This window comes from Hyla sarda, chromosome 5 (genome assembly GCF_029499605.1).
Source record: "Hyla sarda isolate aHylSar1 chromosome 5, aHylSar1.hap1, whole genome shotgun sequence".
Taxonomy (NCBI): Eukaryota; Metazoa; Chordata; class Amphibia; order Anura; family Hylidae; genus Hyla; species Hyla sarda.
In genome coordinates this window covers 111,402,264-111,426,975 of record NC_079193.1, presented here as the reverse complement: position 1 = coordinate 111,426,975, position 24,712 = coordinate 111,402,264, and the positions used below count along the sequence as shown (strand labels likewise).

Below are 24,712 nucleotides of genomic sequence, written 5' to 3'. Positions count from 1 at the left end.
AGAAATATGTTGTCATTTTTTTCTTCACCAAGTAGAACCGTTTTTGCCATGCAGTATAATAAAACTGAAATGCATAATATATAATGAGCGAATTCACATAAAAAAAGAAAAAAATATATATAAAAAACAACCAAGTGGCAGCATATCATTTTTCCCAGTTCTTTTATTACAGCTCTTTGTGGCACTATATATATTTTGAGCCAAGTAATTTTTCACATTAGGTGATAAAGTAGAGAACTTAAAACACACATTCATCCAACAAACTCTCTGGACTCCGGGAATAGGTACTGCAAATATTTATGCACTTAGATTCCATCCTCTGTATATTAATAACTACACTGTAAATCTAAAACACTAAATATTACTGAACTGAAATGACTAAAGGTGCAGCATAAAAAAAACTTTCTGCAATATGTAGGATTTGACAGTTTATGACCAAGGCCATGTATTAACTCCTTGTCCTCCATGACCGAAAACTGAAATAGGTGCTTCCTCCATAACATATCGTGACCAAGAATGCAAAAAACTGTAGAAGAAAAAAATAAAATAAGTTAGTGTTTGAAAATGGTGGTTAAAGATTTAATATATATATATTTTTTTATCATAATGACCCAGCACTAGGAAACAAACAATCACAACTTCTGATAAGAGCCCCAGTGGTTGTTAAAGGGGTACAACGACCCTAGACATGTTATCCCCTATCCAAAAGGATAGGAGATAACATGTCTAATCGCGGGGGTCCGTCTGCTGGGGACCCCCGTGATCTCTGCTGCGGCACCCCAGTCATCCGATGCACGGAGCCAACTCCGTTCCAGGATGGATGACTGGCAAACTGCTGCCACACCCCTTCATTCATGTCTATGGGAGGGGGAGTGATGGCTAGTACACAGCCGTCATGCCTCCTCCTATAGACCTGAATGGAGGGGGCGTGGCAGCTGTGTTTGCCAGTCATCCATCACGGAGCGGAGTTGGCTCCATGCATTGGATGACTGGGGTGCCGCAGCAGAGATCACGGGGGTCCCCAGCGGACGGACCCCCGCGATCAGACATGTTATTGCCTATCCTTTGGATGGGGATAACATGTCTAGCAGCAGAGTACCCCTTTAAAATTGAATGGGCCACATTGCTCAGCTGAGTGTCACTGTCTATTTTAGTTATTGGTGGAGGTCTCAGCACCCGGACTCTCACCAATTCCAAAGTTTTGACTTGTTGCTATGACACAGTTTTTGGAAACTTTAGGCACCTTTTAATAAAGCATGCATATAAATAAAAATACCTTGCAATATACAATGTGCTTATTTTAAATAAAGGGAGGATGACTTGTGGGACATATTGCCGAACAGATTTTTTTTCATAAGATCCTGTATTATTCTCTCTACAGTCTGGTAAGGCCCTCATCTGATACTTCAAACAAACCTTTTGATGTATGCAAATGTAAACTGATTCATGAGGTTTATAAATTTTTTCCCACTGTACATAAAGGTCTCTTTATTCTGTTAGGTTATTTTCTCTCTCTGCTTTAGTGAGGGCTGTGTTAGTGTTAGGCGGAAGGTCCACTAAAAAATTCTGCACAGAAATTCTGCTGCAGCAGGGTCCCATTGATTTCAAATTGATTCTGCTGAACTGTGCACATGGCAGAATTTTTCGGGGCAGATGTTATTGCCACCGAAATCCCGATTTCGGCATTCACAGAAAGAATACGAGACTGCACACTATTGAGCGATCCTAGTGCCTGCCAGATTATTCAAATATTCGTAATGTGTGAACCTTAGACCGATGTGTCAGGAGCTTTCGTGGCATATGAGGGAAACCGATCCATAGGACTGATTTAACCGGACAGAAGCCAAAAAGATTGTGTGTGTGTCTCTTTGGACAGTTGCTGGGGTCAATGGGGGAGATTTATCAAAACCTGTCCAAAGGAAAGTTGCTGGGTTGCCCATAGCAACCAGATTGCTTCTTTCATTTTTTGAAAAGGCCTCTGAAAAGTGAAAGAAGCTATCCGATTGGTTGCTATGGGTAACTTTTCCTCTGGACAGGTTTTCATAAATCTCCCCCATTTATCAAAACCTGTGGTGAGCAGTGGGGAACAAGGAACGACATAATAGCAGCTGTGGGGAACGGGACAGGTGAGCATGACTTATTTTACTCTGTGCTAATTTTAATTTTTTTTGTTTCTTGCTGTGGTTGGACAATCCCTTCGGTACCAGACATTTGGACAAAACGCTCTTTCTAGACAAAGTCTGTTCTTACATTTCAGAGATGTTTGGATTTAGTTGTCTTTTCTTCTTCTTGCTCATGTAATGTACACACAAACTATATGTTTATTTCGAGACAAGTAGGTCTCGATAACATGTGATCAAATGTACTAAGATTTTGCTAATTTTGACTCTGATCTGACACTGTTTATTCATTTGGGGCACTGAATGCCACTCCTGGATACAGTGAGTGCCTTATGCACTCTGCCAGGAGAAGGACAGCACCATCTTTCTTTTAATTCCAGCTAGGACCTGCCTCTATAGCCCACCCCCTGGCCAATTCCCACACATCCTTCAAGACCGGTATGGCTACACTACAATGAACAAAGCTTGGGAAGTCATTATGATCACTTAATACTGTTCTAACCAGCACCAGTGTTTTGATTGCTCTTCGGCTGCTATAGGCCAAGACAGAGCGATCGCGAGAGTCCCTGGATCTCTTCTTACTGCTGCTGAATGCCTCTGGATGGAGATATTTAAGTAACAGTGAAGGAGCAGAGAAAGCAATCGCTTTCTCTGCTTTTTTTTTTTTTTTTACTGCTGACAGACAGTCTGTCAAATGTAACCAATGGCATGTTTGGGCGTGATGGACCTGATCAGTCACATGTCGTTAAGGGGTTCAATTAAGTTCATTACTTCTAAAATAGAGTTTAAATTTGATATCAAATTTAAAATTGGTGCCACTACTCACCGCAGATGCTGTCCAACTATTGTAGTTGTGATGCCGGGGATGATCTCTGGCGATTGAAGTTGCATCCACTATAGCAGCAATGAGGTATAAAACACTTGCACTTCCATTAAAGCACAGACCCTGTAATAATAATAATAAGTGTCAACATTTTAACTGTAAGGACAGTTAATCTCAGGAAAATGACAAAAAAAAAAAAAAAAAAAAAAAAAAAAAAGGAAATTAAAAAACCTGGTAGAGAAATAAGAGTCTTACAATTTAGTGCTCCCGTTACTAGGACTTGAGAGTTAAAAAATCAAATGGGCGGGTATAGCACTCCATATTGAGGAGACAGGGGAGTTACTGAAATGTCGTTACCAAGATGGAGAACTTTATCTGCTTGACAGAATTATATAAGTAACCACTCTAATGCTGTTCACACATACTATAACCCAGAGGATTGGGTTTAGTGTGGGTGAACAGGAAGTCTGTTTTTCTTTAAAGATCTTGTAGAGGGATTACAGAGTAGAAATTCAATATTTGCAGAGGACACTAAACTGGGTAAAGTGACCACCACAGAGGAGGATAATATGATATTACAGAGGGATCTGAGGAAGCTGGAGTCTTGGGCAGGGGCGTAGCTATAGAGGTAGCAGTTGCACCGGGGCCCTGGTGCCTAAGGGGGCCCCAAAGCACATCTACCCATAAGAGAACTGGCCCGTTTTTTGCTCATCATGCACAGGCAGGTTTAAGGTTAGGTCCCGTGCCATTTGAGAAACCTTGGCGTTGGTGTGCGGGTTCAGGTATATCCTTCATATAAGGATATACTGGCTAATGTCTCAATTTTATATCAGTTTTGTGGGTTAGCTAATGTCATCGTTACATCCACCACATTAGTGCACCTATATTTGTAGTTGGTGTGTTTTTGTACTACTGTACTTTATATGATTTACATCCACACCCATCATCGGGGAAGGATGCCATTGTGGTACTTGTGGTCGGTTGCAGGCATCCTCCATTGTATGCATTTTTTGCTGGGGATTACCCATAGCAATGGACCACAAGTGTAGGACTTGCTCTCCCTTAGTATAAATGCACATCTGCATTTTGGTTTTGAGCACTTCCTGCCTGTCATCTTAGACCACGCCCTTGTAGTCGGGTTTACATAAGAGAATAGTACAATAATTGGCAGATGGAGCCCTGTTGCAGATTTTGCATCAGGGCCCTGAAGTTACAAGCTACGCTTCTGGTCTTGGGCACAGACATGGCAAAGTTTAATCTGGCTAAATGTAAGGCTATGCACTTGAGCCATCAAAAAAAAAAAAAATTGTTCAATTATGTGTTTAAAATTATAGAATCAAAAAAGGACTTTGTGGACAGTAAGCTCAACTATAGTGACCAGTGCCAGGCAGCAATATATGAATAGACAGTACAGAGATCTTTCTAGTGAATTTTTTTTATACCTAGGCCAGTAACGACAAGGGGGCATCCTCCAAGTTTAGAGGAAAGAAGTGATACAGACTAAGAAAGCGCTCGGCACAGCTTCCTTAAACCCGGCAAACTGACGCTCAAGGACACCTAGTCTGCAAACCTTAAGCGGGGTGCTCAATCAGGACTTCCGCAAACAATGTGTGGAAATAAATAATTAAGGCACTCACCACATTTGGGGTGACTTGTGCTTTATTCGATAGGCGGCAGACTACAGCATGGGGAGGAGGGACGCCAAGAGCAAGATAGCTATTTCGTGCACCAGGTGCACTTCTTCAGACCACTCCCCCACTGTCCTCAGTGACGGCATAAAAGTGCCTGGCAGTGACGTCAGTGGGCGTATGCCTTAAAATACACCAAAAGTGAAAACAGTGTACAAAAAAATTTTTTAAAACAAACAGTCCAGCACTAATACAAAATTATAAAAAATATACCTAAATCCACCTTGTCGTTGAGGCCAGCCGGACCCTGCGCATGCATGCGCAGGATCCATCTCGCCTCCTTTTGCAGTAAAAGCTTCCTTCTGTCACCCCCGGCAACCAGAAGAACTTTTTTCTATTCCTAAGAACTTCAGGACTGAGGTATCTCCTCCATGTTCATTGTTTATAAGCTCAATTCTGTGGCAGCCTTTTTTTGTGTTTTGACGGCACGCACGTGTTCACGGAACAAAGTGTACATGGGGCGTATAGTGCTTCCCATATAGAAGTGGCCGCATTTACGTGGCTCGGATCATAGCTTTCAAAATGTATGAGGGCATTCCCAGCAGTGGGTTTCCTGTAGCCCCTTGTGTGAGTAAATTTTAAGTTTATTTTATTATTGTTTATGTGTTGAACAAAATCTGTGAAGCCCTTGCTCGTACCCTGCCAGACAATAAAAATATCGTCCACAAAGCAGTGGTAACTCTCAATCCACTTACGGTGAGGATTGGTTGTGGGAAAAATATTTTTTCTCAAAAAACGCAACAAACAGGTTAGCCAGAGTACATGCCATGGGGGTACCCATGGCCACTCCGCTAATCTGTTTATACCAAACCTGCTTGAATTGAAAAGAGTTACTAGTGAGGATTAGACCGAGAGCGTCACAGATAAAGTCAACACATAACGGAGTCTTGTTATATTTTGCTAATATCTCATGGATACACTCAATACTGAGAGACTGAGGACTCCGGTGGTCCCAGGCAGTAGCCTGGACCTCTTCTGGCACAAGGTGCTGGGAGAGGTCCAGGTGCTGCGTTATCAGGTGGATCCTCCAAACTTACCCCCAGAAGAAACAATTGCCCTTAAAGAATTGAGAGCATTGAAGGGGGTTGTGTTCAAAAAATCTGAAGGGGGGGGGGGGATATAGTTATGATGAGTGAAAGCTACTACGTGTCTGAGGCACTTCGCCAATTAAACAATCCCAGCAACTTTGAGGTACTAAAAGAGAACCCCATCCAAAAATATAGCTCTAAACTCCAAACCCTCCTAAGATCATATGTAGAAAAAGGAATCCTTAAAGGGGTTATCCAGGAAAACATTTTTTATATATTAACTGGCTCCAGAAAGTTAAACCGATTTGTAAATTACTTCTATTAAAAAAATATTAATCCCTTCAGTACTTATGAGCTTCTGAAGTTAAGGTTGTTCTTTTCTGTCTAAGTGCTCTCTGATGACACATGTCTCAGGAACTGACCAGTTTAGAAGCAAATCCCCATAGCAAACCTCTTCTAAACTGGGCGTTTCCTGAGACATGTGTCAGAGATCACTTAGACAGAAAAGAACAACCTTCACTTCAGAAGCTCATAAGTACTGAAAGGATTAAGATTTTTTAATAGAAGTAATTTACAAATCTGTAACTTTCTGGAGCCAGTTGAGATTATATATATATATATATATATATATATATATATATATATATATATATATATATATATATATATATATATAAATATATATTATAAGTTTTCCTGGATATCCCCTTTAATAACAAAACTGCTAACAAATTCTTCCCTAAACATCAGAGTTACCCTTGTTGTTAATTTCTTCCTAAAGTCCATAAGACCTTGAATTCCCCTCCCGGACGCCCGATTGTGTCTGTGATGGGATCCATTCTGGAACAGTTATCCAGATATGTGGATTGGTTACTGCATCCACTTCTGGATGACATTTATGTTTTGTTTGGTCAAAGATACCAAAATCTAGGACTGTAAGTGGCAAGAAGGGTACCTAATGGTAGCCATAGACATTGAAAGTCTTAATACCAATATTCCACAATCTCTCAGTATGGAGTGCATCTGTGAGATACGAGCAAAATCCATTAAGACTCTGTTATGTGTTGACTTTATCTGTGACTCCCTCACTCTAATCCTCACCAGTAACTCTTTACAATTCGAGCAGGTTTGGTATAAACAGATTAGCGGAGTGGCCACGGGTACCCCCGTGGCATGTACTCTGGCTAACCTGTTTGTTGCGGTTTTTGAGAAAAAAAAAATTTGTTTTTCCGCATCCAATCCTCACCGTAAGTGGATTGAGAACTACCACCGCTTTGTGGACGAAATTTTTATCGTCTGGCGGGGTACGAGCAAGGGCTTCACAGATTTTGTTCAACACAAACAATAACAACATGAACTTAAATTTTACTCATAAAACCAGCACAGTGAACCTGGAATACCTTGCTGTGGTAGTAGAACCAGTTAATGGCACACTCCACACAAGGGGCTACAGGAAACCAACTGCTGGGAAGGCCCTTATACATTTTGAAAGCTATCATCCGAGCCACGTAAAAACCGCCCTACCATATGGCCAATTTTTGCGCCTGCGGCGAATTAATGGCTCGGATGATAGCTTTCTCATGCAAACTAAGGATCTTGCTCACAGGTTAACCCTGAGAGGTTACCCTAAAGAAATTAATTTTGCCTTCGATAGAGCAGCCTCACAAGATTGTAATGCCCTGCTAAGAAAAGGGAGGAAACAAAATAGAAAGTACAGTAACAAATCAACCTGTAAAATCAGAGCCTCAAGAAACAAACAAACAACAACTGACAGATTTTCCTTTGTGTTCGATTTCAGCCCTCTTTCTAATACCATCAAAAAGGCAAAAAATGACAACTGGTCACTCCTTGTAAAGGACCCCCTTTTAAGTGATGTGACCAAAAATAGACCCGTGATAGCCTTCCATAAAGTAAAAAAATATTGGCAACCTCCTTACTAATAGCCGCTATATCTCTGACAAGAAAAAAATATCTTGACTGGCTCAGTAGTGCAGTACCCACAGGTAACAACTGCTGTGGTAATTATAAGTGGTGTCCCAGTCTCAAAAAAGGCAAAAAACTTAGGTGGAGTGGAAATATATGTAGAAAATCTTATTACCTGACGGACGGATCACGTCATTTATGGAATAGAGAGTGCATGCGGCCGCTTCTATATGGGAAGCACTATATGCCCCACGCACACTGTTCCGTGAACATGTGCGGTCCATCAAAACACAAAAAGGCTGCCCCAGAATTATTGAGCATATAAACAATGAACATGGAGAAGATACCTCAGTCCTGAAGTTCTTCGGAATAGAAAAAGTCCTCCCGGTTGGCGGGGGTGACAGAAGGAAGCTTTTACTGCAAAAGGAGGAGAAATGGATCCTGCGCATGTGTGCGCAGGGTCCGGCTGGCCTCAACGACAAGGTGGATTTAAGTATATTTTTATAATTTTGTACTTTTTCTTATTGTTGCATACTGCTGGTTTGTTTGTATGTTTTTTAATTCTTTTTGTACACTTTTAGTGTATGTTAAAGGCATACGCCCACTGACGTCACTGCCAGGTACTTTTATGCCGGCACTGACAGTGGGGGAGTGGTCTGAAGAAGTGCACCTGGTGCACGGAATAGCTATCAGGCTCTTGGCATCCCTCCTACCCATGCTGTAGTCTGCCGGTTATCGAATAAAGCACAGCCGTCACCCCAAATGTGGTGAGTGCCATTATTTCTTTCCACACATTAGAGGAAATAAGGTTTCACCATAATCACAGACATGAATTCTTTACTATAAAAGAGCAGAGAGAGACTATTTAACTCTGCCACTTGATGTTGTGATGTCTGTCTAAATAAACAAATTTAAGGGGGGCCCAGATGTTTTTGTGGAAAAACATATTACAAGTTATGGATACAAGATTTGTGAATATATGAATTTATTCTGGATTACCATTTTGGAGTCAGCATTTTTTCTATTGGCAATCGGCATCAGACTTATTTTGGGGGGGGGGGGGGGGGGTGTTGGGAATCAACACATTAAAGTTTTAGGTTGAACTTTGAATCCTGTCTTTTTTAAACCTTACAAACTATGTAACCCATACAAAAATGTTGTTGAAAGCCCTTTTTCAGGACAATTATGGTATAAACTTACCTAAATGTCCTGCATTTTGCAAAAACACACCTAAATGTAAAAAGGTGCAGTTGTCAAATAGGTTACCACTGCAAATCCCTGCTAAAAAAAAACTACAACACTTTACAAAATCATTTACAACTACACCAAAAAGGTGCATAACGTTTGTGACTAATTTAGATAACAAAAGTGCTCTACCACTAATAAATACCCCCTTTGTTTCGAATTCTCCATTTGTCTTGTCCTAGTTGTAAGGAACTAAGAAACATTTTCATTATTGAATAGAAGAATAAAAGTTATTCCCTTATTCTGGTAACTCTCCGGATAGCTCTGCATTGCCATGATGGAAAGGCCCTTTACCAATACCAGTGTTTCATATCCTGACAGCTGGACTGGATTTATTGAAAAAGACACATGCAAGCTGGTGTAGATTTCCACTAATGTATGCAGCTACTGGCATAAATCATCAAAAGTGTGTCAAGCTGCCTCTTTTGCCCCATAATCCCATCCACACGATCAAAAAAGGCAGGCTTGACGTAAAGGGGCCAAAAAATTCACAACTCTGATGCAAATGTTTGTGCATCCGTGCTTTTCCACATATTTCTTGATTAAATCCCTTAGATTTATTGAAAAAACAGACTCTTACCGGTAAGTAGCACATTAACTAGAATCTTATGAACTAAGGTGTTTATTTTTTATATACATTGCTCAAAAAAATAAGGGAACGCTTAAACAACACAATGTAACTCCAAGTCAATCACACTTCTGTGAAATCACACTGTCCACTCAGGAAGAAACACTGACTGACAATCAATTTCACATGCTGTTGTGCAAATGGAACAACAGGTGGAAATTATAAGCAATAAGCAAGACACCCCCCAATAAAGGAGTGGTTCTGCAGGCAGTGACCACAGACCAATTCTCAGTTCCTATGCTTCCTGGCTGATGGTCACTTTTGAATGCTGGCGGTGCTTTCACACTAGTGTTAGCATGAGGCGGAGTCTACAACCCACACAGGTGGCTCAAGTAGTGCAGCTCATCCAGGATGGCACATCAATGCGAGATGGCATATCAAGCGGTCAGATAGACTCCATGAGGGTGGTATGAGGGCCCGAGGTCCACAGGTAGGAGTTGTGCTTGAAACCCAATACCGTGAAGGATGTTTGGCAGACGTTTGCCAGAGAACACCAAGATTGGCAAATGCACCACTGGGGCCATGTGCTCTTCACAGATGAAAGCAGGTTCAAACTGAACACATGTGACAGTCTGGAGATGCCGTGGAGAATGTTCTGCTGCCTGCAACATCCTCCAGCATGACCGGTTTGGCAGTGGGTCAGTAATGGTGTAGGGGTGACATTTCTTTGGGGAGGGGGGGGGGGGGGGACAGCCCTCCATGTGTTTGCCAGAGGTAGCTTGACTGCCATTAGGTACAGAGATGAGATCCTCAGACTCCTTGTGAGACCATATGCTGGTGCAGTTGGCCCTGGGTTTCTCCTAATGCAAGACAATGCTAGACCTCATGTGGATGAAGTGTGTCAGCAGTTCCTGCAAGAGGACGGCATTGATGCTATGGACATGGCCCGCTGGTTCCCCAGACCTGAATCCGATTGAGCACATATGTGACATCTTGTCTCGCTCCATCCACCAATGCCACATTGCACCACAGATGTCCAGGAGTTGGCAGATTCTTTAGTCCAGGTCTGGGAGGACTGGGGGGGGGGGGGGGGGGGAAGAGACTATGGCCTTGAGTACTTTAAATCTGAGAGATGAAGATCTCATTCAGTCATAATCTATAGTGCCCATAAAAAAGGTACGAGTTGAACTCCAAGTGGCCACTCTGCACATTTGTTGTATGGAGGCTCTAGGCCCTTTCTGCCCAGGATGTGGAAACTGATCTGGTAGAGTGAGCTGTAAACCCTGACAGGGGGTCTAACCCTGCCGAAGAGTAAGCTAGCTGTACAGACTGTTTTATCCACCTAGCCACAGTACTCTAGGCAGCCGCTCTACCTTTGTTTGCCCCCTGGAACTGAAACAGCAGTTGAGGCGATAGCTGCCAAACCCTGGACACTTCCAAATGAAGCAAACCCCTCCTAACATCCAGACAATGGAATTTTCTTTCCCTATCATTTTTAGGATTATCACACTAACAGTGGTTAGTAAGGTAACCACTTGAGACCTGTGGAAGTCAGAGACCACCTTAGGGAGGAAAGCAGGATCAGGAGACAAAACCACCCTATCCTCCAAAATGGACAGATAAGGTTCATTGATGGAAAAACTAGTGATTTCTCCAGTCTGGCGGATGTGACTGCCAATGGGAACACAAGTTTAAAGATGTACTCCGGCACTAATACATCTTATCCCTTATCCAAAGGATAGGGGAGAAGAGGTCTGATCACAGGGGTCCCACCACTGGGGACCCCCGCAATCTGTCATTGCACACCCGCCTTTGCGAGCTTGCCGCAGCACTGGAGGCTCCATAAGTGTAGCGTGATGACCACGGGGCCGGAGAGTCGTGACCTCATGGCTCCACCTCCTTGTGACATCACGCCCTGCCCCCTAAATGCAAGCCTACGGGAGGGGGCGTCATGATAGAAAATAAAAGTAAAACCACTTGAGACAGTGTCCCCTTACCCCACCATAAGGTACCCGGCTCGGCTCCCACCCATATTCTCAATGTGGAATGTCTGCTCCATTTGTCCTTGGACTGGGGTGAAGTCCTTCTCCTTCAAGGTCTGGAGAGGCCCTGGGACTGGCTGGGCACCTCTCCTGTTTAAATCCCCCACCGGATTACCGCCCGCCGGAATTCACTTGACCTCCCCTCTCTGGGTATTTCCTATAGCTCGCAGTGTCCCCATCCTCCTTTCGGTCACGTGATGACGCTGCAGCACGCACGCTGGGCCTACGCAAGATCTGCCACCTCCCCGGCCACCCGTTGCATACCTGGAAGAGGACAGAGCCCGCATGGAGACCCGGGTGCCAAAAGGAGTGAGGGACCGGGAGATGTGCACGCTGCACAGGCAGGGAGAGGCTGCCCCAGGCTCTGCAGAGGTCTCCCAAAAGAGGACTATATGCAAAATCCAGTAAACTGAGACCAGTCCTTTTCTTCCACAGGACAGGAAACAACTAGGGAATAGCAGCCTGTGTCATCCTTAAATGCAAGCGTTTCCTGTCCCATGGATGAGGGGACTGTCTCGCCATGGGTGCTGTCGTGGGCGATCGGGAAAGAAGAAACACTTCCATAAACTTCTTTTGGAAACTGGATTAGCAAGTCAGTGATGAATTTCCCCTTTCATTTGGTAATGAGCATGACACTTCATACTAAAATGCACCTCAGGGGCTTAACAAAAATTGCTCTACAGTGGAGAGCATATTATAAACATTTGTAAAATCCTGTAACCTGTAGATCATATGAGGTTTCCACACGGTAACACATGAACACCGTTATGCACTTGAATTTATGAAAAGCTATAAGACTATCAAGATGCACATTTCTACAATTAGATATGGACACATACGGGTACACTTTAGAGGTAACTTTCCACTATACTTTGTGCATACACATGCATGTGTTTGCTTTGGTTGACACTATACCAAAAGTTATCCCTACAGGTGTGGATCACATGCACCCCTTAGCAGGGATTAATGAAGCATCAAGATGAACTATGACTAGTTTAAAAAGGGGTACTCCGCTGGAAAACATTTTTTTTAATCAGCTGGTGCCAGCAAGTTAAACAGATTTGTTAATTATTTCTATTTAAAAATCTTAATCCTTCTAGTACTTACCAGCTGCTGTATACTACACAGGAAGTTCTTTTCTTTTTTTATTTCCCTTGTGTCTGACCACAGTGCTCTCTGCTGACACCTCTGTCCATGTCAGGAACTGTCCAGAGTAGGAGCAAATCCCCATAGCAATCCTCTGGACAGTTCCTGACATGGACAGAGGTGTCAGCAGAGAGCACTGTGGTCAGAAAGGAAATTCAAGAAGAAAATAACTTCCTCTGTAGTATATAGCAGCTGATAAGAACTGGAAGGATTAAGATTTTTTAAATAGAAGTAATTTACAAGTCTGTTCAATGTTATTTGTGCCTTCCAACACTCCCCCACAGATGCTAGTTGAGCCCAGTGTTTCCTATTGGAGATTGACTTGAGATAAGTGAGACCAGGAGTTCTTCACATGGTCTTCTGGGTACTTTTGTTATCTTCTGGATGAGGAATCAAGGTGGGTTACCACTGTTTCAAGTTTTCATTTGTGGTTAAGGTTTTTCACTATGGCTCTGTGGTGGCCCAGTACAGGAGGTGCACCCCTGTACCCTTGGTGTCCTGTCAGGCAGACTCTATTGCGGTGTACAGAGGCCCTCTTTACCATATGCAATGTAAATGGTTAATTATATTTCATCTATTGGAATGTATATATATATTTGTATGTGTCTTTAACTACTGTTACCAAGTGTTGTAACCAAGGAAGGTACCAGTGATCACGTGACATAGGGTGACCTATGGGACCCCTCCAGTCTCTACCCCCATATAAACCCCTGGAGGAGCTAGTCAGTACAAAGTTTGCTGAGGAAGCGTCAAGTCCTGAGAGTGTGTCTGGTGTCCTGAGACCCAAGGCCTACCACGCAGCCACGCTTCCACTAATCCAGTACCTAGTAAGCTACATATGGGGTGAAGTCAGTCTAGTCAAGTCATTCAAGATCAGTCTTTACCAAGTCAGCATGGGCCTGCAGCAAATTGTCCAAATCCACTATAAGTCCCAGAGAGCCCTAGAGTCTCCAAAGTCACTGGTTACCTCCTTGGACCTAACTGAGCTGTAAAGACTATTACACCTGTCTACCTCATTAAAGCTGCCGTTGTTCCAGAACTTGGCATCGGAGTCATTATTTGCCCCCGAGCCTCGCCCATGATCCAGCAGCATACCTTTGTGACACCAGGGCGTGGTTTAACCTCTACACCACCCGAATACAAGGGGTTTCATGCCATCTGCTCCTATGGTAACAACATCTGCCCTCCATCACACCCTCACCACAGCTAAATAGAATTCAAGGGGCTTAGCAATCTGTTCGTAACACTTTCCAGACTGGTAGAGGACAAGAATTTTTTGGGCATCTGTATTTTAATCTCTTCTGTGGCATCATCTGCTGCTTTTTGATCCCTTCTAGCCGTTTCACATTGCCAGACAGCTTCTAGGAAGTGGAAGTTTTGCATTCAACTTTTAGCAATAGTTTTGCCTGGATGTGGCTAGTGAAACGGAACTTGATTTTCAAAAAGAATCTGGTTAAAAAAGTGGCGGTTTCTCACAAAGCAATATCGGTTAACCCCTTTCGTTTTTTCCTCCTTACATTTTAAAAATCATAACCCTTTCAATTTTGCACCTAAAAATCCACATGATGGCTTTTTTGCGCCACCAATTCTACTTTGTAATGTCCTTTTACCAAAAAATTTCCGTAGAAAAAAAAAAAAACACGCCATTTTGTCATTTTAGGGGCTTCCGTTTCTACGCAGTACATTTTTCGGTAAAAATGACACCTTATCTTTTCTGTAAGTCCATACGATTAAAATTATATCCTACTTATATAGGTTGGATTTTGTTGTACTTCCGGAAAAAAATCATAACTGCATGCATGAAAATTAATACGTTTAAAATTGTCATCTTCTGACCCCTAACTTTATTTTTCCACAAACGGGGCATTATGAGGGCTAATTTTTTGCGCCGTGATCTGAAGTTTATCGGTACCATTTTTGTTTTGATCTGACTGTTTGATTGCCTTTTATTAATTTTTTATGGTATAAAAAGTCACCAAGTGTAAAAGTGTTTTTATTTACACACTTTTTAAATGGGAAAAGGGGGTGACTGATTATTAGGGAAAGTGTTAAATCACATTAACATTTTTTTAACTTTTTTTTATGCAGTGTTATAGCCCCCTCTAGGGGCTATAATACAGAATACACTGATTGCAGGCACTGTTCAATGCATTGCCATAGGAATGCATTGATCAGTGTTTTCTGCGCTTGATTGCTCAAGCCTGCATTTCAGACTAGGAGCAATCAAACGTCGATCGGACAGCAGGGAAGAAGGCAAAACACTTCCCGCTGTCCTCTCAGCCCGATCGGCGATGTCCGGTATTAGCCGCAGGTCCTGGTTGCTGATAGCCGGGACCCCGCAGATACAAAGCGCTCTCAGATGGGGAGCCGGCCACGGATGTAAATATATGTCCGTGGTCTTTAAGCGGTTAAATCAGATGTGTCATGATTGGGTGGGGCTAGTAAAATTAATTTGTCAACTAAATTTGGTTGACTGGTTTAGTAGCTAATAGGGCAATGACTTTCACACAAACAGCATTTTCCTTTAATAAACAATTTCATCCACTTAAGAACAGCGCTTTGGAGGGAATCTATCATTCCCTGCACCAGCACAGAATAATGTAAATGCCAAATCTACTGCACAAGCCATGTCCCTGCACAAAAATGTTACACACACTCCTACAAAAGTGGAGCTTGCACCAAAACGTTGCACAATATTGCCACTCTGTGCTGGTAGGGAATGATATATTCCCCCCCCCCTCCCCCCTTGGGTTTACATAGATAATCTTTATCATTCAAGTTTATCTGATTATCTGAAGCATTTGAGTGTGAAAAATGTTAAACTGAAAAAAAAAAATTATAATTGGAAGCAGCAAAATACTTTTTCACAACAAATTAAAGACAATCCTCTATTTCAGTTTTGTGCATAGTGCATCTTTACTGCGAGAAGAGCAGCAGGGTTTTTTTTCTTGCTTTTTCACAGAAAAAGCAGTATTAAAGTGATTATTTACAAAACTACACATTTGGCAGCTTATCCTTACAAGTCTCTTATTAGTAGTAGTGCCTACTATCAATGCTTTCTATTATGTCAATGTCATTGCAGCAACTAAGAGGAGCTCATTGGGGTCGCAAAGGTCAATACATAAGAATATCCATGTTATATGCCATCACTTTAAAATGGGTTAAAGGGGTTTTCTCATTTTATAAGCTTGGGCCCTGCAGTGTTTTCAGATTGGTATACAACCTAATTCTAAAAGATAGCTCACACTATTTTAAAGCTAATGAATGGCCATTACAGTTTATGCATCATTTATGCACCCGGCTTTTATCTTTTCTAAAGTACTGAAGGCTGGTTTTTGTTTTTCTTACATTAGCCACTTTAGGAGAAGGAAGGATAAGTGATGCAGGAAAGCATTAATGCCAAAGTTGTGTTAGTTGGTAAGATATCAAGAGTCTTTAGAAAATGTTGGTCCCCTGTAGAGACAGTTAATTACAATCCTGTTTTGTAGTGGAAGCTACATTATGCATAAAGCAGGTATTCAAAGTGATAGAATTGGGTAGAGGAGACTCCATTTTGTGATTCTTGTTTTTCCTACATAACTCCTGAATTTCCTAAATAACTCCTCAATTTAAAGTTTACTGTGCATGTCCTATATACGTGTATAAGAAAGCTTATTTTAAGTAAAAAGGGGCCAGTCTTGTTACTGCCCTCAGCTTAGTCACAGCAGTTGCGTCTGTGTCTTGATTTGAAGTGGCAGGTGGCGCTGGGGGAGGGTAGGGTGACTCCAGCCACTTACAAGCCTTCAGCGCACTAATTGGCAATCCACCGACAGAAGAAGACTCGACCTTTGGGGTCAAACCTAAAATTATTTGGCGCCCGAACAGGGACCTGCTGATTTACAAGGAGCATCTCAGCTATAGTGCGGGATCTCTACGGCTTGGGCCTCTGGAGACTACAGACTGCACAAAACCTGGCCAGGTAAGAAAAGCTGTATTTTCTTACATCTGTGCCCTCCTGAGATCTGTGGCTGTGGGTCCTGCACTTAGACTTGGTTTTAGAATAGCTAAACTCCTGTGATAGTAGGTCTATTTGAATAGACCAAGAACCAATATACCTTCTGTTGGTTGGATAAGTACACTGTTACTCCGCAAGGAGACATGGAATGAATGTATGAGCCAAGAGAGGATGGTATGTGATTTTATGAAAGTTTGGCCTGTGAAAGCGCCTAACAGGGTCATAGATTATGCTTAAATCCCATACTATCACATAAACCATTATCTGGCTGCTAGCAAGAGCCTGGTATAAATCATAAGTCCAGGACAGGATTCGCGTGATAAGCCTGTGTAGTCTGGGGGGAATAAGGTGTGGTAAAACACATCTAGACGGACGCTGACCCTATAAGAGTGATGTGGATGACAGTTATTGCTATTGGTTGCATTTGTCTATTCGCTTTGCGGATAGGATACAGAATTGTCATACATCACAGGAAAAGGCCAGGAGAGCCTTTTAATATACTAGTCGCCTAAGGAGAAGGCAACGAGGGAAAGATACCTTACGAGGTTTTCCCCAATAAGCTACTTAGGACTGGACGGCTAGGATGAGTCAGGTAAAGGCCAGGAGAGCCTTTTTAGCATATTAGTCGCCTAGGAGGACGGCAACGAGGGAAACATACCTTCAGAGGTTTTCCCCAATAAGCTACCTAGGACCGGACGGCTAGTATGAGTTAGCTAATGTCTAAAACCGAATTGTCAGGAAAAAGGCCAGGAGAGCCTTTTTAACCTCTTAGTCGCCTAAGGAGAAGGCAACGAGTGAAACATATCTTCCGAGGTTTTCCCCAATAAGCTACTTAGGACCGGACGGTTAAGGATGGGTCAGCTAATGTCCAAGAATGCAGACGGAGAACCCCAGATACACGCTCTTAAAACAATCCTTGAAGAGTTACACAGCAAGGATGCAGTAGTCCAGCTAGGGAGAATACTGAAGGCATTCCATGTTCCAAAAAATGACCAATTGAATCCAGAAGTTTGGAAAACTATTTCAGAGAGAAAGAAAGGCATAGTGAAAGATCACAATTGGGATTATCAAGTCAGATGCTTGATCAGTGCCTCCACACAATGTGTTGACGAAGGTTGGACATATGACGATAAGAAGAATAAATGGAAAATAGCGACCTCCAGACAGACGTTTACTACCTCTCAACTCTTGTACGCAAAGACAGAGAAAGGGGGACGGTAACAGTAGGTACTCAAACCCCGACCCAGACTGTATCTGACTATTACCCCAGTCTAGAAGATTCGGACATGAACAGTGACGCAATACAGAGACTGTTTGTACGTGCTTTTGTGGACGGTCTAAGACCCCAGATAAGGGAAAAACTAAAATTAAGTACCCCCGACTGGAGGACGGCAGCTTGAGCCCCAGACCTGTTAGCAAAAGCCCAGGGGATAGAACTTGACCTGAAGGTAGCCCCCAAAAAGACCACAATAGCATATGTCTCTGTAAAATCCCAAGGTGAGGGCCGGAATAACAGTGATAAGCCCCGGGGACCCCCAATTTGTTATTATTGTGACAAGTCAGGACATATAAAAAAGAACTGCAGAAAACGTTTTGCTGACGAGGGGGGTGACACACCGGATACAACAGGCAAAGACAGTCAGCATCAGACAAAGAGATGCTCAAACTCAGGACTGACCTGCCATTTGCTAGGTCACCTTAAAGGGCAACTCCCCTGCCCTTATAGTTCCCGTGACCATAACTAGCAGGACTAAAGGGATGTATGGAGTGAAGAATGAAATCAGAATGTGACAGTGATGGAATACTGAGTAATCAGCATTGGAAAGACAGAAGGTTATGGGAATGTTGACAAGTTGAGTTGACTAAAACAAAAGCTAAGTGAAGAAAATAGAAGCTTTCTGTGAAATCTATGTGTATGTTTGTTATTGCCATACAGGTTGTTTGGTTTATTAAGTTGTGTTGTCTACTGTGTATGCAGAACATGGTGTGTCTAACATGCAACATTTTTAAGTGAGTCTTGTGATGGTAGAGAACGTGAAATGAAACTTTTTTTCTCTTCTCTTATTTGAGGTATGATACCTTTATGGTCTAAAAATGGCATCCAGGGACTAGCCAGCGCCCAAAATTCCAAACGGAGGGGCTTGTACGTCACATACTATAGACAAAGAAATAAGTGTTTACCTTGTGCGATATTTACTAAAAGCATTCAAAAACTGTTTAATTTCATGGGATAAATTAAGTTTCATATTTTGCAGTATATAAATTTAGTAAATGTGGAAGTTGCCGGATTAGTGGAAATTCTGGCGTATGCAATGTTTTAGTTGAATGAAGCAGAATATAATCTCTCAGTGTGGCTGTTTTAGAGGGCTACTGATAAGCTTGTGTCTGAGTATGTTTGTGTATATATATCTTTGTGTCACCATTAGTTTTGTTTGGTTGTGATTTCTGATCTCTAAAGATAAAATTCAATGTTTGTGTCTGAACACTAGGTCTTTAACTGTTGTTGGTTTGTGACTGTTTTACTAATCCTGATCCTGTGTCTTGATATCTGTTTAATATTTTAGTGTTCCCTATCTGTATTTCATTGTATGTCACTGATCATTCTTGGATTAGTCATTTAACCCTTTGCCTCTCCTTGCTTATGATGTGTTCTTAAAAAAAAAAAAATACTGTTCTGCCTCTGTTACACTCCTCTAACCTTGAATCCATTTCCATTTCTCTCTGCTGGATAATGTTTTGGCTCCAAGGGGGGAGGAAGGAGGGGGGAGAAGATTACAAACTCTGTGTATAATGATGTTGATGAATGCCTTTATAGAGTTAACGTTACAGGAGACAGCAGGGTTCTCACATGATTCTTCATGGGGTATACATTCTGCATGACACCAAGTAGTCAAAAGCGGAACAAACTACCTTGTTGCCCAGGGCAAAAAGGTAATGAGTTGGCTACAATAACTGAAGCTTACAGACTTGGCTGGGGTAAAACCGCTAACAGACTTATCTGGAAGACTTTTCTCACCTCTTCAGGCAGACCAATCAAAGATGAAGAGTGGGAGCACTCATGGAAGGGGCTGCTAATGTCAGAGGAGGTGGGAATTGTCAGAATTAGGGCCCATACTAAGACTTACTTTAGAAGCCCAAAATAATGAGTTGGCTGACCACTACAGAGGCAGTTGCCGCACTGTCAGTGATATCTGTCAGATGTGGAGGTGAGTGTGGAAAAAAACCTTCACAACAGGCAGATGTCGCTGTAAAAAGAATCTTGGAGGATGTTAAGGGGCAGAGGAGGAAAGACGGCATATGGGGGAAAACACATTTGTCCAAAGGTGCCATGCTGTAAGTCATAGACAAATCCTGGATAGCCCCTGGTATCTTCATTGCAGCAGCTTTTCTTCAAGCCTGTATGACCTGTGTTTTATACAATCCAGGGAGGACTATACCAGCCCCCTGAGAGTATACCCAAAGCCAGTCTGCTCTAGAGAGTCCAGGTAGATTACATAAGCTTGACCCCTTGTTCAGGCTGTGTGTTTTGTCTTGGTGTGTGTTGATCTCTTTAGGCTGACCTGAGGCCTACCCCATGTGGAGGATATATTACAGTTATAACATTAGTATGAGAATCTGTCCTCATATGTGCAGTTCTTGTGAAATTATCTGAAACTAACATGTGGGCAAGTGTTGTGTTTTCTTCCCTTCCAGACCGGACAGCATTGAAGGAACCCACACACTACAGCCTGGAGACTACATGTATGTAAAGAAACATACCAGGAAGTCCCTCGACCCCTGATTTGAAGGACCATACCAAGTCCTCTTGACTACAGCCACATCAGTCAAGCTGCAAGGAAAAGCCAACTGGATTCATGCATCACACTGTAAAAGGGCGGTATCTGACCATGACAATACTTTGGTTTCTGTTTAACTGTCTAATATGTTCCATCACAACCTTACATGATGAGCTAGAAAAGTATCCAGATAAGTTTTTAACACACCACTTAAAGTTGGCACAAAATCTCACAGTGAAAGTTTGCTGGATATGTTCACATGCACCTACATCTGCCCAGAGTATGCCTTATTTTGCTATCCCTATATCACCATGAGAGGTTCCAGGGGGATTGCTTTGACACATTAGCAAGCAACAAGACACGGTACACAGAAAATTGGAACACTTCAGTGGGGATTCCAATAGTGGGGTGGATTGGGCAACCCTGGTGGCAGGGAAACCTGAGCAGTTTTGGACAAGGACCACAGCAGATACTGACCTTCAAGGGGGGCTCCTGGGTAGTATGGGAAGTCACACAAATACTAGACCTAGGACAAATACCCACCCAGGGGATAAAGGTCAGTTTTAGCAGAATGTCTGTAAGTACCGATACACTTAAGCCTAGCCAAATAGAGAGGTACTTACATGACAAAAACTGACTGAATAATACACCTTTTCCTCAAGGTACCGGAGAAGAGTGTCATAACATGACAGGACATCAAAAATGTAGTGAATCCTCATATTACCAGCCCTATGACCCGACATGTAATAACCAAGATGTAGGTTACTGTGGTACATTAGGACAGAAACCCGGATGGTGCTACATGACTAACGCCTCAAGACTGATTGACATAGTTCATAAACTGATAAATCAACACTCCTCATTTTTGGGAACTCCCAAGAGACACCTATTGGGTATGCGGAAGGGGGGCCTACAAGTGGTTGCAGGTAGGGGTTAATGGTACATGCACCCTAGCCAGACTCACTCCCTCGACTTTTGTTGACATGAGAGCAGTCCCAAGACACATGCTATACCAGAGAGCAGCAGGAAAGAGAAAATGGAAGACCACACGTAGTTCAAATAGGAACAGCCAATAAACCCTCAGCACTCTCTTTGTATACCCCATGATGATGCAAATGTGGGACAAATTAGTTGAGGCCACTGACTACCTTGTCGGCCAAATATATGATATTCTGGAAATCACTAACACCTCTGTCTGTACAAAATCAGATGATAGTGACTAACCAGCACACAATAGTTCTTGATTACCTCACCGCTGCTCAAGGGGGAATGTGCCAGATCATAGGCCCCACTTGCTGGCACTACATAGACACCACAGGTACCATCCAGATGCACCACCAACTTGAAAACATACAAAAACTAAGGGAACAGTATGCTAAAGACAATGACAAAAATAAAAGATAAATGGTGGGGAGACACTTTCTCCATAATGAACCCAGCCACCTGGTTGAAAGGTATTGGAGGATGGATAGGAGGTGCCTTACACTTTATATTACAAGTCGCAGTTGTTATTCTTTTATCTTATTTCGTTATAAAGCTTTTGATGATATGCATAAGTCTCTGCAAATATAGAATCAGTAAATACTGAGTATTGTTTACTTCAAATGAATGGGTTAAATATTTTATGCCGTTTTCCCAGGATGTAGAAGAAAAAATGATCAGCATTTGTTTCCAGGTTCTCATGTCTCCTCTCTTTCTTTTGTTTCTAGATTGACATCACACCTGAAACTCTTCCTGGTGAGGATCCCGGTCCATTACTCAGGGGACGGAGCCAATTAAAGAAGACTTGGTTCCCTCGGACAACTCGCGGTCTGGGATAGCACCTGAGGAAAGGCCTGCTATACACCTTACCTGGAGGATCCAATTCTTTCAGATGATTATGTCAAAGGGGGAGATGATAGAATTGGGTAGAGGAGACTCCATTTTGTGATTCTTGTTTTTTCTACATAACATCTGAATTTTTGGACTTGAGACAATTGGTGTTTTATTTTCAAGGCTACAGGACAGGGGATGCAGAACTGTTATCTTTTCTTACCATAGATGTGTCCTTGAAACAATGGCTTATTAGATTTAAGCTTAGCTATGTATTTTTGTATTCAACTTTCTGCTGACTACGCAAATTATTTATTTGATACAATTTAAAGTTTACTGCGCATGTTCTATATATGTGTATAAGAAAGCTTATTTTAAGTAAAAAAGGGGCCAGTCTTGTTACTGCCCTCGGCTTAGTCACAGCAGTTGCGTCTGTGTCTTGATTTGAAGTGGCAGGTGGCGCTGGGGGAGGGTAGGGTGACTGCAGCCCCTTACAAGCCTTCAGCGCACTAATTGGGAATCCACCGACAGATGACGACTCAACCTTTGGGGGTCGAACCTAACAAAAGTAACAACTTTTATTTACGTTTTAAAAATGCCCTTAATCTAGTGGGCATTCAATCATGCAGCATACAGCCAATTCTGTTTAATGTAAATCCCAGGACAGGTTCATAAACCCGACGGAGGCTAAAGGTGTGTCATTTTAGCCTCCGTTTGGGACATGTGCAAGGGGAGGGGGTGTCTGCTGGATGGAACAGTGCATATCTCTGTGCCATTTCATTGAGCTGGCCACAGTTAAAATATAGTATACTGCATGGTATACAGGTTTTTGTTACTATGGGACCCAACGTATTACAGATGCCACTAAGTGTAATTTATTATAACTATGCAGCAGATGTTTGTCTGACATAACTACCTACTGAAGTTGGAAAATACCCTTATTTTGGCATCTTATAGGCCATCTTATAGGCCCTTTGTTTCAGATAGTCACAGAAAATCTCATGGGTTCTGTTATCCTTTTTTATTTATTCAGTAGCAATAAAGTACGTACATTAGTTGGCGACCCAGGCTAGCATTTTAGGTTGAAGTCAGTGTTTTGCAGAGATTTTAACTGCATTTGTTTAATGCTTAAAATGCAACCAACATTTTAAACTTTACCTATGGTATCAGGTCACTTTCAGGACAAGCTGCCATTCTTTGCTATACTAAACAAACAGCAGCAGCATGGAAGGCATTATATGACATCAGGTAAGTCTAAGCTGAATCAAGCCCCCGAGTGAGTGCTCTTAATCCACTTTCTAAAAGTATTCCCTCTACCATCTCTCTCTCCTCACCCTTACTTTCGCCATACACTTCTAAGGGCAGCATGTAATCTAATTTCTGTGTGATTGGTTAGTCCATCTTATAAGTAGAAGCTGGCCTTTATCTGCTTTTTACACTGAATGGAAGTTTACCAGAAGGTATGAGGAAAGAATCAAGATAAGAGGGAAAAAAACAAAACAAAACTTTTTCTTATAAGACTTTGGTTTCACGCTGCCGGAGACAGCCAGAGGAAAAAAAAAAATTGTGCTTGCACAGTCTTTTCCTCCGGCTTTTCTCTCCAAAAATAACGGAAGCAATTGAAGACAATGGGGTCCATCGGGACCTGTTATTTGCCGGCATGCACCGGCAAAATTACGGCCCGGCAAGCTGAAGGAAAAAAAAAAAAAAAAAAAAGAGTTTGATGGCCGAATTTGCTGGAGCATACTGGCAGTTTGAAAAGGGGCCTTATGTTATTTTTCTCCACACCTGTACTATTGATTCATGCAAATAATGTTGATATAATGGTGCAAACGCATGCATTTTTTTCCTATAGATTTTTAAGTCTAAGGGTATGTTCACATGAAGATGGGGATGGGGATAACCTGAATATTTTCCAGGTGAAAAATCTGATTTCTGTGATACATGATATGTGACCAAAAATTATGATATTAACAGAACAGGATCAATAATGCTGTGTTTTAATAGTTTTTTATTTTGTATATATTTTTTTATATTTTAAAAATCATAAAAGAAAAAAAAAAATTTTATAAGCAATATTGACTATACTGATCAGTTCTATGGTACTGCATAGTATAGAGTTAGATTTGGGCTCTGCTGATCTATATTAATTCCAACACAAAAATATATAATTTTTTTTCTTGCCATTTTATGGTAAAAAGGTAACTGATTCAAAAATAAAAATACACAAAAAAATTAACAATCATTAAAATGAGTATATCTGGAATTAAAAATGTAATATAATGATTACAATTAAATAAAAATCTCAGCAGGTGTTGAGATAAAAATACGGAAAAAAAAAGCTGTGGGTGAATCCAGCTGTAATCTGATGTAAAGATACAAGTATGTGGTATGCAAATATTAAATTAAAATGCAGAAATTCATCACTAAATTGCATATTTCTTTACAATAATCAACCTATTTCATAGCTTCTATCTGAATTCAGATTTGGTTTGTGGGTGTGGAGAGCTTAGAGTGTAAATTATTAAAAAGAATGCATCAAATGAC

The 24,712-nt window shown here is 41.8% G+C and overlaps 1 protein-coding gene across 2 annotated transcripts in view; it reads right to left on the bottom strand.

Moving 5' to 3' along the window:
* Positions 1–124: 124 nt before the first annotated feature.
* Positions 125–24,712, bottom strand: part of CMTM8 (CKLF like MARVEL transmembrane domain containing 8) — a 99,024-nt gene continuing 74,436 nt past the window's right edge. For both annotated transcript variants that reach the window (XM_056520094.1, XM_056520093.1), the window contains 2 exons: positions 2,947–3,066; positions 125–526 (listed from right to left, as the gene is read on the bottom strand). In XM_056520094.1, coding sequence (XP_056376069.1) covers positions 449–526; positions 2,947–3,066 — 198 coding nt within the window. In that variant the 3' untranslated portion in view covers positions 125–448. The remainder of the gene's footprint in view (positions 527–2,946; positions 3,067–24,712) is intronic.